Raw genomic sequence first — 15157 nt, 5'->3', positions numbered from 1 at the left:
CCCAAACTGATGAGACACTGGCTACTATGGTACAAATGTGCAGTATTTGCCTTTTGGATTTCAAACCTTCCCTCAACATCTGTATTTTTCCCCCTTCTTTATTGTTATCTTCATGCTGATGAAGGCCAGAGATCTCGTCCAAATATCAATGGTAAATAAATAATGTTTTACCTCAAGGAAATGTTTTACTGTAAACCTTGACAAAGATGCGTCCACATCCATTGTAGTCCACGTCCGCTTCAGCGACAGGGTTATGGCTCACCTGAGCTGTCCTCGGTGCCAGCGAACCATGTACTTTACAGTACTCCACTCATATGTGTGTCGACTGGCGATTTTGTACTATGAAAGCTTGTGATGTTGCAGTCAAGCAAACGGGAGTAGGCAGAGATAGTTGGAAAGAAAACCAATGGTGAGCCAAGAAATTCCCAGAAATCCCTGCTGCCTTGAGTTACTCTGTGACAGCCAGAGTGTAATGGTGAAATTTTCCACAATGGATAAAGGGTAATAAGTAATAGACACTGAAATGTAATGTTCTACATGAGCAATGTAAGTATATTAATAAGTATTTTTTTTTTTGGTATATAGTTTACTTATACAGGTGGTCCCCGATTTACGATGGAGTTACGTTCCGCGAAACCCATTGTAAGCCGAAAATATCGTAAGTCGAAAATGCATTTAGTACACCTAGTACACGCCTCTGCGTGACAGACTGGGAGATGCAAATCGCTGCTGCTGCCCAACATTGCGAGAGAGTATCGCTCCACGTGTCACTTGCCCGGGAAAAAAATCAAAATTGAAAATTCGAAGTATGGTTTCTACTGAATGTCTATTGCCAGCTCACCATCGTAAAGTCGAAAAAATCACGAGTCGAACCATCGTAAATCAGGGACCACCTGTATTATTTAATTTGATATTTAATTTAAGCTTCCTCTTTTCCAGAATTCTTTTTTGATAAATCATATTGTTACATTAGCTATGTTAGAGATAACAAGCTTGGAAAATTGATTCGCACGTTCCGCTGTATTTTCTCTTCACATTTTATTCCATTGATTGGTATGGTACAGTAAGGTATTTCTCATCTTAACGTTGACCTGGTCTCCAGCCAATACCCTTCCTTTATTCCTGTATTCTCAGACCTCCCAGAATACTTTTTATTTACGTTTTTCTCCTACAACTTGTGGTGCACACAACAAATCTTTAAGGGGACAAGAACATCTTAAAAGAAACTACTTTTTTTATGGAAAACAAGCAAGACTGTGTTTCTCACAAATTCCTAAGTCAATGATGACTCTGGGATGCCTTTGTCAAGTGCCTTAATGTCACGTTTAATAATTTAACGCAAAAATGCAAAATTAGTAATTAGTGTTCTGAGGACTTAACACGCTTTACACTTGCTTAGACACAGAAGTGGACTCTCTGTAATGGTGCTGAATTTGTTTCTCTTCCTCCAGCCTCCTCCTCAGATTTACGACAAGCAGCTGGACGAGAGAGAACACTCTATTGATGAGTGGAAAGGTAAACGCAACGGCGTTCGGAACACACCCCTTCACCGCACATAATACCGCTCTACGTGACTCTCGTATGCCGAGCTTATGCGAACTCAAGTGCGGCGTCTGACTCGTACGGGGAGTTCATAGTAGGCAACAAAGTTATTATAACGAAAGTTTCGTTCTTGGCACTGTGCCACACGCGAAACAAAAAGTTTATCCTCTTTGCAAACCGTCATCTAAATAGCTTGTCAGTGCTGTTTATTGTTAGTACGGTTGCTGTGGAAGTAAAGGTGGCACTTAAGATTGCTTCCAATTTGAGCTGCCTACTCTACACAGGAAGGTACAACACATGACAAGCTGTTTATGTTGAAGATGGTCTCTGATCATTAGCTTAGTCCTGTCAGGGAAGGAAACACATCTCAGCTGTAGCACTCTCTGTAGTCTTCTTTTCTTACGTTAAAACCATGTCTTCCTCCCTGAATACATTTTGTTCTGCCTCTTGATATATATATATATATATATATATATATATATATATTTTTTATATCGTAGGGATTATTCTGCGGTATACCTCTGGCTGTTTGACAAGCCGAATACGTTAATAATTCATGGCGCAGGAAACCTGCTGCTATTAAATTCATAAGTTATTTGATTTTACATTGTTGAGTTAAGCATAGAATCAACAAGAGGCTGTTGAGCGGCTCCATGTTTTATTTTGACTTGACTTTCCTTTTAGGAGATCTGTCTGGTAAAGGAGCTATTGTACAGTACTCCTTCTCAATATATTTCTAACTTGTTTTCTGAATTTTAATTTCAGGTCTTGAAACTGCACATCCATCTTCTCTACTAAGACTCATTGCCAGTGGAAAAAAAAAAATTGTTTCAGAAAATTAATTGGTTTAATATATGTTTCATCGTTAACCTGTTATGGATTTTACACTGGCGTTGCTTATTGGTTTTTTTTTTCCCCCTTTTTATAGAGCTCATCTACAAAGAAGTGATGAACTTTGAGGAGAAAACAAAAAACGGCGTTGTGAAGGGACAACCTTCTCCTTCAGGTACTCTCAGTGCATAACCTAATCCCTCTGTAAGTGAATTTAAAAACTAATTGGATAAACGTGTGACCAAGAACTCCATAGTGCGTAACCCATTTGTCCTTGTTTCTCATTGTGAAAAGTGTAAAATGCAGTAATTTGGTGTAAAATGGTGTAATGTTATAATGCATTATTAAGTGTTCTGTTGCTTTGATCATTCTGCAGATGTGTATTTGTGATTTTGAAGTATAAGTACCTGTGTGAATATTAATTTTAAAGTGGATGGTAGTGTGATTGTAGCACACAAGTCCAGCTGGTCTGCAGAACACGTTTTACGTATTGCGTTGTATATCCACATTTGTGCATGCACATATCATGAAGTGAGTGTGGGGTCTTTGGTCTGTGTTCAGCTTTGGAGGAAGTTCCTACGTGATGATCTCGGAAAAAAATATATTCGTACATTTTGCAGGAACACAGAGTTGCAGATCTTTGTGTTAATTTCTGTTGGTGAAATTATTTAAAAAAAAAAAAAAAAAAAAAGTGAAGAAAAAATATCTTCGGAATGATCAGTAATTTTTACACATTCACATTTTATATTTTATTAATTTAGCTGATGCTATCCTCCAAAGTGACTTACAATATTAAGTGACTTTACGATTATTTACCCTTTTATACAGCTGGGTAATTTTAGTGGAGCAATTTAGGGTAAGTACCTTGCTGAAAAGGTGGGATTCAGACGTCTGCAAAGTAGATGAACTGGCTGCATTACCCTTTTCCACTTCCCTTTAAACTGTTTCCCAGTGTGTATACCGAATCCTCTTCTTGAGTGCTTACATTTTTTTAAAATTATTTTTATGGCATAGCCATTGATTAAATGGATGTCGGACCTAAAAGTTTTTAACTCAAGTTCTAGAAAGGGTGCCGCTATCAGTGCTTCTACCCTTTAAATCTGTGCTTAATCTCAGATATTCCAGTGAAAGCTATTAATTTAGATGTTTAAAATTGTGACTTAAGATAAAGATGTTACACAACTATTGCTTTAAATTAGTAAAAATTATTCAAAATGTAAGTGCACAGCCACTTTATTACCTTTTAAATCCCGTCGCCCAAAAATTCCTGCTAGAAATATATCGATATACTTGGAATGAATGCAGATATTGTAATATGTACAATATATGATGACAATAGATTTCGAGAAATGTGGGTTATAGCGACTGCTCAAATCGAGGGAGGAACAGAAGCGGTTTTCCGGTGCCTTTTTCCGTTAATGTCTGCAGGATGTAAGCACAAATTTGCAAACTTCACACACCCTGAGCTGGACTTGAACCGAACCCTTTCCTTTTGCATCAAAATATGCCTTTTATGGAATATATGTTTACTATAAAATAATAACTTCAAGCATTTTCAAGAATGTTTCAAAGAATTTTGTGTTTATTTGAAAATCTTGCAGCCGTCAAAGGTAGTGTTTTAACAGATAATACTTTAATAATCCCTGCAGGGAAATTAGTATGAAACGGATCACATCGTCGTTGCTACAGTGGTGCTGCTTTTCATTTGAACCGAGAGTCTCATTTTACCGCGGTACACCGCAGAGAAGGGCCGCGTTGCTGGCTCAGTCCGGAATGGCTGCGGAGGTGTCGTGTTCGTTTAGGATAATACGGCGTGAGAATGAACATGTTTTCGTGTTGCCCACCATTGAAAACAATATAATACTGAGGTGCAGACAGCTGGTGGTGTAGTGGTTAGAGCTCTTGCCTTTACACCCAGACGTAGTAGGTTCAACTCCTACCTCCAGCTATAGTATCCCTGAGCAAAGTACTTACCTGAAATTGCCTAGCTGAATAAATGGGTAGGCACCTGTAAGGTGCTTTGGGGAAAAACATCAGCTAAATATAAATGTGTGGCTTTCGAGGAGCTCTAGATGTCAGGAGCTTTCCAAATGATGCATTGACATTTGCTGGTAGAACAGCGGTTAGAGCTGTGTCCTGCCAAGCAACCGACCTGTGTTTGAGTCCTTACCCTGCATTACTAGAGCAAGGATGACCCTACTGGGTAAATTAATGTAAGTAGCTATGTATGTAAACCTAACATTGTACTTTACTTTCGATAAAGGCGTCTGTTAAATAAGGTAACAATAGTATGATGAAATGAAAGAAATAGGTGTAAATGTTAAAGTAAGCGTTGTAGCAGTGAGTTTACGGCCAGTACTAATGATACTGATGGAATAAATATTCCTCGCGTCCTCTAAACGGCGGCCAAGAGATCTCGCGTCAAATTGTGGTCGTAACGTCCGTTATCGGAACGATTTTTACCAAGCTTGTTGGTTACTTCAGTGTTCATTTCATCTGCAGGTACGATGACCAGAATTGTCCATTCTTTTCTCATCTCTCATCTAGCTAACTGGTGTTGAGTGATCACATAGTGTTCAGTCACGAAATAAAATTCTTTATTTCAGGCTAAAGTCCCTTCAGCGGTGTGGCGACTCTCAGAATGAGAGCAGATGCAGAAGAGCCTGAGATGAGTGGAATTTTGCTTTTGGTAGCGTAGTGGTTAGCGCTGCTGCCTTTGGACCCAAAGGTTGCAGGTTTGAGCCTCGCCTCCAGCTGTAGTACCCTTGAGCAAGGGACTTACCTTGAAATTACTCCAGTAAAGTTACTCAGCCGTATAAACGGGTAAATAATTGTAAGTAGATTAATGTTGTAAGTCGCTTTGTAGAAAAACGTCAGCTAAATGAATAAATGTAAATGCGAGCATCGATGTTTCTCCCTCGCTCATCCCCTTGCTGACAGCGGTCGATCATACGTGCGCTGTCCTGCACGTCACATACTGTGGTGTGTTTAACCGTGGAGTGATGGGCATGAGTGCGGTGAGCATTGAATGTGAAGGGAGAGTTTACCCAAGAGGGGTGTGTGTGTGTGTGTGTGCGCGTGCGTGCAAAGACACTACAAATCGTGGTTGAGAATTTACTGTCACATATGCAAGGACAGGCCATGTGACTTTCACAGCGTCTAGGCATTAAAAAATACCCAGCAGGTTCAGTTCAGCCAGTGCCCTCCCTGCTGGACTCTATATCCCCATCACTAGAGCCCATATTTGTTTGTGGCGTATTTTCACTTTTTGTTTTTTAATTGATATAAAAAGAGAACATGGATTTCGAGATATACGTTTACGATATGCATTTAACAATTTGAAAAAAACCAAGTTAAAATACGTCAGTGCATTCTGAATTAGATGTTAGATTAGATGCTGATTGTGCAAACTGTAAGGACAGTACAGACTATGGTAAGTGTTACATTATTCAGTCTAGAATGAAAGTAAATATTTTTTTCCCATGCATGAAGTATGAGTTATACTTTGCAGAATTGTTTTTCAGTTTAACATATTTGAAAAACATATTTTAGCACATGAATCTTCCTGCAAATCTGGATGCAAAATGGCAATTTGATCCTTATTTACTCACCTGTGAGGCTGCTGTTTGGTGTTTAGCAGTGATTTACTGCATCTAAGTAATCCTGCCACCAAGGGGTCAGATAAAAATCAATGGGAGCCGTTAATCGTGATATACCTCTGGTTTTATGGGGGTCACTGGATGCAGTTCTGCTACCCTTTCGTGAGTCAGTGTCTGTAGCGACAGCCCAGTTAATGGACAGCGTGCAGTCTCCCCGGGGCACGGTGCGCCGGCGCTGGGCAAATGAACTGGCCGTGCCTATTGTGCGGAGCCAGGCTGATTCCTTTATCGCGGTTCTCTTTTCACATTTCCTCAAGCTGCACAATGAAGAAAGATGCGAGTCGTCCTTGAACGGCAAAATAATAACCCGACACAAAGGCTAGGAAAAAGAAGGGGTTTTAAGGTTGTCTCAAAGTGAATTGAAAATGTGGACGAGATGAATTTCGGTGGCTCAGTCACAGAGTTTGCTGTGCTTCTTCCACCCAACAAACAGTGATTTAAAAGCCATTACACAGGGAAGATTGAGTCTAGGAGCCAGTTTTTATTTCCTAAGGTAAATCAAGTGAGAGGGGGCGTGGTGGCGCAGTGGGTGTGACCAGGTCCTGCTCTCCAGTGGGTCTGGGGTTCGAGTCCCGCTTTGGGTGCCCTGCGATGGACTGGCGTCGCGTCCTGGGTGTGTCCTCTCCCCCTCCTGCCTTACGCCCTGTGTTGCCGGGTTAGACTCCGGTTTGCCACGACCCTGCTTAGGACAAGCGGTTTCAGATGGTGATGTGATGATGCGATGGGATGTAAATCAAGTGTCGTGCCTGTGCACATAATGCGATTAACACGTTCGTTTCTATACAGGTTTTCCTCGTACGATCCCTCGCTGCTCCAACAAGAACTTACAATTAAACGTAATTTCTTCTCGAAAATTTGCATGACAAGCTCTTTGCTCTTACTTACGAGATGAGCCTTGTGAGAACAGTCGTTTCAATTCAGATATCACTGATGTCGTTCCACACAAGAGATCACCCCCCCCAATGGGTGGCTTCTCTTGGGCGCGTTATGAAGTAGTGTTTAGTTGAGGCCTTTGTCCAAGGTGTGTCTTACATAGACTGCGCTAAACTCCCTACTGTCACTCACACATCTATACCTCAGAGCAGTGTAACGTAATCACATGGTCACTCCATGGTCACTCCTGTCATCAGTTCACTTGAAACTCATGGGTTGGGGCCTTTGGAGAAGAGCCATGTGAACATTGGGATTACACGGACACTCCATACAGCTGAGCTGGATTTGAACCCACAGCCTAGCAGCTGTGAGAACCTCTGTGAAGTTGGCCTCCTTACTAAGAGCACAAAGACAGAATTTCTCAATTTCATTTAATTATTGCTGTGCTTCTGATGTGGTTCTGCTGATTTGCGCCGTGAAAATTCAAATTTGTTATTTTTTTTTCTTTTGTTTTTAAGATAACAGCAACATCATTTCCAGACTGTGACTAGACCCCCATTACCCGTTAGTGACATTTGCAGCAGAATAAAACAACAAAACTAAAAGGGAATATATTAACAGTGAGGTTATTATAGTATTAGAATTGTAAGATAAAGGGCATATAAAAGCAGCAAGTGTGCAAAAGCAATTTTGAACATGTGACTTTGGAGCAGATCTATGTACATGTATATCTGTATTATCTGTTATGTGTTTTATGTTTTGTCTGTGCAAGTTCAGTTTCAGTCCTTTTCCTGTATAGTATGGCTATAATTAAAAACAGCAGTTTGTTTTCTTCTGGTTCCTTCATATATGTGTGAGTATTAAAAGGCGATGCTGACCTTTTCTTCAAACACGGAATATTTGTAATAATGTAAGAAGTTCCTTTCCTCAGTCATGGTCTCCTGTGTGAGATATGCGCTGTGAGCCTAGACAAGTCTGCACACACACAGAGTATGTTGTCATACATCTACTGGGTTGTCATATATTGATTATTAATATATTTTTATCTAATGTGGGTTTGTGGATAACTTGCTTACAGTATGACCTCCTCTGGGTGGACTGTTGTGGATTAGGTTATCTTCAGACTTTACAGGTCTCATCAAATAAATAAATGCATTAAATTCTCATGTAATGGAGCCCCATACGACGAAAATCACTAACGGCTTGCGGAAATACAGTATATAGCCTTTTGAATGCAATGTGCATGTCATTGGATCTGCCCATTATGTGGCCATTTGTACTTTCCCAGTCTTGACACACATGCTGCAGGCGGTAAAATCACACACGTGTGTATAGCTGATTCCCAACAACACAGCTCCTGTCCCCAGTTATACCAGTACAGGGATTCAACACAACACAACAGCAACAAAGTAAACATGGAATAAACACTCATTAAAACATTCAAGAAAATGACAGAACGCATGAATGCATTTTTTAACCTGTGCACAGAAGCAGAGATTTATACTGGCGTAGTTAAACGTTAGTACCCTGAACATAGCTGAAATGTGTGCACAATGAGCACAAAGAACTTAAATGATCTGGCATTATATAAACTATAATGCATTACATTTACATTTATTTATTTAGCCGATGCTTTTCTCCAAAGCAGCTTCCTATGAACTCTATGTAGGGTTATTGGCCCACACCTTATTCACCACGGTGACTTACACTGCTAGATACACTACTTACACTGGGTCACTCATCCATACATCAGTGGAACACACTCTCTCTCTCACTCACATACTATGGGGAACCTGAAGAGCATGTCTTTGGACTGTGGGAGGAAACCAGAGCACCTGGAGGAAACCCACGCAGACACGGGGAGAACATGCAAACTCCACACAGGCTGAGAGGGGAACGAACCCATCTCCTCTCATATTAATGCATATTATATGTATATAATTTACAATCCTATACATTATGATGCTGTAACAAATGGGAATCTAAGAGACAGCAAGACATAAACAGAAACAGGGAACACTGGCCTGGTAAGAACAGGTCGCCACCAGTCACTTTACACTGTCTGTCCATTCTGTAAGTATTTGAGCACTGGGAGATAAATGGTGTGTGTGTGTGTGTCTGTGTGTGTGTGTTTTATGGTTTTCCATGTGCACTTGCTTACTGAACCGTGTAATATGTGCACAAGCACATAGCTTAGAGGGAACATCGCCCTACGACTTCTGCAGCCCTGCATTGGACAAGTGGTTATTGATAATGAATGAATGATGAATGGATGAAAATGTGATTTTGTGACAAATATTATAAATCATCGGTGGTGCCATTCTCAGGCATAAAATTAACCATTATTCTAGTGTTCTAATTAATATTAAGTGATTTTTACCTGATTTTTTTTTTTTTTTTTTTTTTTGTCCAGGACCTGATTTTTTTCCCTGCAAGAAATAATGCTATTTTTGCCCCATCGTAGCAGGAATTTCCTTTACCTGGTGATTTCACAGATAAAACCTATCGCTGTTGTGTGAGGAATGGGTGTGCAAAATATTTCCCAAAACATTCTGTTATAATAAATACCAAGTTACTGACTAATAAATACACAGTTTTAAAATCAGAATGTACTTTGTACAATATTTCAAATTATTTTTGTGGCCCATGTAAAGGGCAGAACACACATGCCATTTCATTGTGTAAAAGGCAATAAAATTATGATTATGGTCAAGGTTATGAGAAACAGTCAAAATTAAGATCTGAGGGTCTCGGAACCACAAAATGAAGATTTTTGTTTTTTTGTTTTTTTTTTTTTGTTTTTATCTATTTTTTTCATGGTTCACCTTTTTGGGCGATACAGTTAATCTAAATGGTTTCATCAAAATATGGCAGTTGTTAAAATGATACATTTATAGATTATGGATAGTTCCGAACTCAAACGGCAGACTGAACAGCTACAGTGGAAACCATGGTGTGCTGAGTGTGAAACTACTCCCTCTAGTGGTGGCTGCACTGAACTGCTGGACACACCTGTTCAAACATCCTTCCTGAGCCTTTACCTGATCTGCAACAATTCTACCGTGGGTGTGCTAAACAGAATTGAGTCACCCGGGCATACATTTTTCTTCACAGTTCATAATAATAATGATACGAATCGGGGTGAATAATTAATGCTGAAAAACAGGGCCCGCTTTCATTGGAAAGCGCGGGCCGTGTTAAACAAAGAAGGGACCATGACCACTGACCCCATCCACGGCTCTCATTCCTCCATGCCTGAAACACGGTGGTTGTCTCATGTTGTTATGAGTAGCGGTGCCACCGACAGCCGCACTCTTTTCGTTGTAACCCTGCTGCTGTTGATTCTCTTAGCACAGGTGCAGCCGTAAACAGCAGCGAGAGCCTCCCTCCATCGTCCTCTGTCAACGACATCTCCTCCATGTCCACCGACCAGACCCTGGCCTCCGACACCGACAGCAGCTTGGAGACTTCTGCGGGACCCCTTGGTTGTTGCAGGTGACTAGCCGCCTGCCTGCGTAACCCAATGTTCTTCAGAAGGTGAAGTGCGACAGGAAACGAAAACAAACGAACAAAAAAACAAAAAAATGACAACAGATAAATAAATAAAAGATAAGGAAACAGAATAAGATAAATCCAAGCCTGCATTTTCATTCTTAAAAAAAAAGTACTCGAAAGTACTAAAAAAAACACAAGCTGACATGTATATTTATAAACTTATAGTAGCTTTGCTTATATCTCCCTTCATATGGCATTAAGGAAACGTAGACAGGCATCATTCTGTATAGTGTAAATTTACTGGCTGATATCCGACGCCCTGCAAGCTTCTGTGCTCACGGTGTGTGTGGCAAGGTGAGCCTTTGTGTTCATGACTTGTGTAGATGCCTCTCCCCACCCCCACCGCCACCGCCACCCTTTTCCCCCGTCATTGTCCCAGTTGACACTCTCCTGGACGGATTCTGAGACTAAGAGCTAGGCGTGACTGTGTGTTGTTCTCCTGGGGAAAGCCTTGTACAGCGCCCCCCTTTATTTTGTATATATGTAATTGTGTACAGCTGCAGGGCGCGCCGGGTGGGACTGACGGCCAGTACGGGGAACTCTAGCACACCTTGCCACATTGCCACCTTGACCTTAGTTGCCCTTGCCTGTAGTCCTGCATGGTTATGAAAATGCGAGTTATACGATAAATACGTACAAAGAGTTTTGTTTATATGCCATTGGAGAAAAAGACAAATTTTTCAACCTGGGTCGGGAAGGGGGGAGTTTTGGAGCCGGATGTATGTTAGCGGCGGGACGCAATGGTGAAGTACTGTCACCGTCATCGTTGAGCTCACCCCTCAAGTCGTTCGGAGACGTTTAGCTCCTGTCACTGCACTGCAACGCTGGCTGTCGCACACTCCTGCATGTCATTGGATCGTAACATGAGGCATACTCATCGTAGGCATCGTCACCTTGGGTTCATCGTACCTTCTGGGCTGCGACACGGGGACAGCTTCCGAAACCACACTCAACTTTTGTAGTGGCTCAGTGAACGAGTTTAGTAGACGTAGAATTAACAAGTGTTGACCTCCTTAGAGAACCGTTATGTTGGTTGGTCGCTGCAGGTGAACGTAACATTTATCCGTTCATCTCGTTTTTTCATGTTTCTTTTTTAAAGTTTGATCTTTAGGAAAATAATTACATGTACTGACTACCTATTCGCGGAACACTGGCACTCATCCTTATTTTGGAGGGGGGTGGGGTTAGGGGTGGTTATTTATTTGTGTATTTATTGAAATCAAAATTTGGCTAGTGCCTTTGAGAAACTGGAGATTTGTCGTCAAAAAACTAATCGGAACGGTACGGACGAGTGGAAACATCGCAGTACTGGTATGTTTTTACTCGCTGTAAACGTGACAATGGTTTATCGCTTATTAGACTCTTTATATTGCAGAGGGAGGGAAGTTCACCTCTCTGCCAATATTGGCACATCCTTTACTGATGGACACCCATAGCTTCAGAACAGAAGTACTACCGTCGCATATAATAATGGTCCTCTGTTTAAGTGTAGACAACTTTGATCTCAGAATTTTGTGTGTGTCCAAGACTTACATGTAGTAGCAGCTAATATTCACCATTAAGATGCAGTGTATTTTGGTTTCGCAGAATAATATTATTTTTTAAGTTGTGCTTGATGGCAGCCGTTCAGTAGAGAATGTGTTTTGAGTGTGCCATTCCACGTTTTTAAAAAAGGAATGGTTGATGCATTCCAGGTGTATTTTGTTCTTTTCATTCCACATTTGCTCTTCTAACTTGTGCTAATCTGAGAGACACTGTGTGGTAACAGTTGACTCAAGATGAGTGGTTAACATGCAAAATGCATGTTTAGTTTTTTCCCTCCAAAACCGACGTTCTACTGCAAAGAAATTATTTTTTCAAAAATAATCTCTTTTACCCATCATTCTCTGCTTGGTGCTTTCCAGCATTCATATTGTTCTGAGTGAACTGGTTGACTGGTTGTGTGTGCTTTAAAACAAGTGTAGTTTACAGACCTATTTGATTTAGGTTCTTGGCCCCATTTTTGGCTTTAGCGACGCTCTTCTGCTCACGTGTGTTATATCCGTTGATGCGTTGTAAGCTAGCACAAATATCTGGTCCAAGCTAAGTTCCGGTTGCACTGTTAGCTAGTCGGGCATTGGACGTGCTCTTTCAGAGGTGATATTATTACCATCTGAGTTCAGCCTTTCCGAGAAGTACCGATTTGTCCGTCCCACGATATCCCCACTCATCTGTTTGTGTCAGGTTAGCGAAAGCCATAGAGCATTTTGCTCACCTGGTCTCACTTATTACACAGCTAAAAGGCAAGTGGAAATAATTGGGAAAATGACTGTGGAACTGAATCACAATGCTCAAATTCAAACCCTGTCCTCTAGGTACAGAGCTGAGGTGGAGATAATCCTAGCTACAATTTGTGGTTGTATCGGGCTGTTTAAAAATGGCTTAGTAGAAGCACAGTTACGTCCTTGCAATAGTGTTCCGTCAGCCTCGGTCGACAATCATTCATCAGGGGATCCAAAATCCCACATCGTGCTGATTCTCCTGGGAGTTCAGTATGCAATACAAGTCCCTCTTGCTGGGTTTGACATTATCAGTTACCGTTTACTGTCATTAAAAGGACAAATCCTGGATTCAGCTTCCAGTTAGAACAGATGATATCTGAATAGCTTGAGCTGACTGTCTCATATGGGCTGTGAAGGTTTCTCTAGGACTTTACACTGGTCTCCACTGGTCTCCACTAGTCCTGGGCCAGCTGTTCTCAGCCTTGCTCTTCATATTTTGTTCTGCACGTTGGATTTTCTTCCTGCTCAGTTGCTAATTAGCTTCTTTGATATAAATGTTTGTTGAACAGAGTCGCACGATTCCCCTGGAGTTAAATGGAATTTGTGAGGAATAACCAGCTTGGTGGAGCTGTCAGAAAACAACTACATACATTCCTGTCATTTGATTGTTTGTGAAGCAGAATACATTAGTAGGCTGTGGCTTATTGACTTTAAAAGGTTAATCAATCAGTGCACTTGTAATTGATTGAAGCCTTAGAATCATGGCTTTCGTATTCATCACATATGAAATAATTGACACTGCATATAGTACATGCACTGCATTTTTCTCCAAATACAAGAAATACAAATTATTTTCATCATTAGAGGTATTCCATGAGTAATAAAAATGGAAAGTCCTCAGCTAACATTCTTAATAAAGCATAAATTGCAGTGTCATTGACTGAACGAGCCGCTCAGCCATGGCTCAGTGACAAATACCAGTATGCAAAGGTTCCAGCAGCACCGGAATCTACAAAGGTCAAGGTAGGGAACGCGAGCACGGATAAAGCTGCTCAAAGTCAAGGTAAAATGAAGGTTTTGGACAAGGACTGCATGCTTAAAGTGCACATTTGTCTCATGAGCTACCTGACCTCCCTACTCTAAATTTCGATAAGTTTATACCTGTACAATTGTACTTGTACTAAAATTGGGTTATTATTTCTACATGTGCGAAACCGTTGTTATATTTTGATGGAACACTGATCAAACACAGGAACATATGTACTTGTGCGGCTCAAAGCTTGCTGGACGTTACCTCTCCACTAGGGCCCCTGCTGTTGTACCCTCGAACAAGGAAAATGACCGGGACTTCTGCACTTCTCCAAGAAGCGAGCAGCTGCTTAAATGGTTCGAAGTTGCTCTGGGGAGAAACGAACGGTCATTTTAAAAAGTTCTAGTGGTCGCTGTCATGAGGTGCTACGAAACCCCAAATGCGAGCGGGGATGAACGGCGATGAGCGGTGGTTCGCGGGAAATGTTCACCTGGGAGTTGTTTACAGCGGCACGACCTGGCAGACTGAACCTGCTGCCTTTACGAAAGGTGAACGACTGAATGTGGGGCCTCGATGCTTTATTTTTTTATTTTTTTTTTTTAAAGTACGGACTGAGTACGGACCGAGCACAGTTGTGCGGCGTTGGACGTGCAGGATAAGGAAAGATCGCGGATTGTCTCAGGTCGACCGTTCACACGTTCGCCTGTCTTCACATGTTCAGTTCTGCAGCTTCGCTCTGGTCTTCGGAGACGAGTCACTGAATTTCTGCGTCCGCATGAAAAAACTTCGGCAGGGTTGTTGCTTGGCCACCGAAACATTGCGCGGTTTGTGTCTTAGAAACGAGATTGAGCCATAATTGAAAACGGGACACTTTCCCCATGCAGTTTCCCTTTGTGCGCTTTTTAGCTGTAGTACAAACGCGGTACGGTCAGCGGACCTTTCATGGAACCAGCCGGGGTCACTCAGAAGTCCCAAAGAGACCGTTATCTGCAGGGACTGGAAGAGATCTGTAAACAGCAGTAGCTTCTGCACGTTGTGATTATTACTGTAATTTAATCTTTGCTGTTACTGCTTCTTGTAATTCGTGTACATGGGAGGGAAACGATGTGGCGGAACATTCCGGAGCTTGTCATCCTCTTTACTCTGGAGTTTCATCCGGGAGCGTTCATCCCGGCGGCTGCCCGTGTTTGGCCGGGACACCCGGAACTTTTCCTCACCTTCTTTCAGAGGTTTGGCTCTTTCACCCATCAAACAAAGGGCAGCGATGAAGGGACAAGCGAACGACGCAGAAGTCGTCACTTTTCACACTTCCCTAAACATACTCTGTAAACACGCGTTTCCCTTGGTTTTTTAAACACAAACAATTAAGGTGCTGTTGCAATATTGATTTGAAAAATAGAAATCTG

The 15157-nt window shown here is 41.5% G+C and overlaps 1 protein-coding gene across 6 annotated transcripts in view; it reads left to right on the top strand.

The window, feature by feature from the left end:
- mapk10 (mitogen-activated protein kinase 10) overlaps positions 1-14315 on the top strand; it is a 62932-nt gene extending 48617 nt beyond the window's left edge. For 2 of the 6 annotated variants that reach the window (XM_018754561.2, XM_018754578.2), the window contains 4 exons: positions 125-151; positions 1452-1515; positions 2471-2548; positions 10262-14315. In XM_018754561.2, coding sequence (XP_018610077.1) covers positions 125-151; positions 1452-1515; positions 2471-2548; positions 10262-10404 — 312 coding nt within the window. In that variant the 3' untranslated portion in view covers positions 10405-14315. Of the gene's footprint in view, positions 1-124; positions 152-1451; positions 1516-2470; positions 2578-10256 lie in introns of all 6 variants that reach the window. The other 4 variants (XM_018754587.2, XM_018754597.2, XM_018754605.2 and 1 more) reach the window with 4 other exon arrangements.
- Positions 14316-15157: the final 842 nt, after the last annotated feature.

This window comes from Scleropages formosus, chromosome 6 (assembly GCF_900964775.1).
Source record: "Scleropages formosus chromosome 6, fSclFor1.1, whole genome shotgun sequence".
Lineage (NCBI taxonomy): Eukaryota > Metazoa > Chordata > Actinopteri > Osteoglossiformes > Osteoglossidae > Scleropages > Scleropages formosus.
The sequence above is the reverse complement of the archived record's forward strand: the minus strand, read 5'-3'. Positions and strand labels throughout refer to the sequence as shown.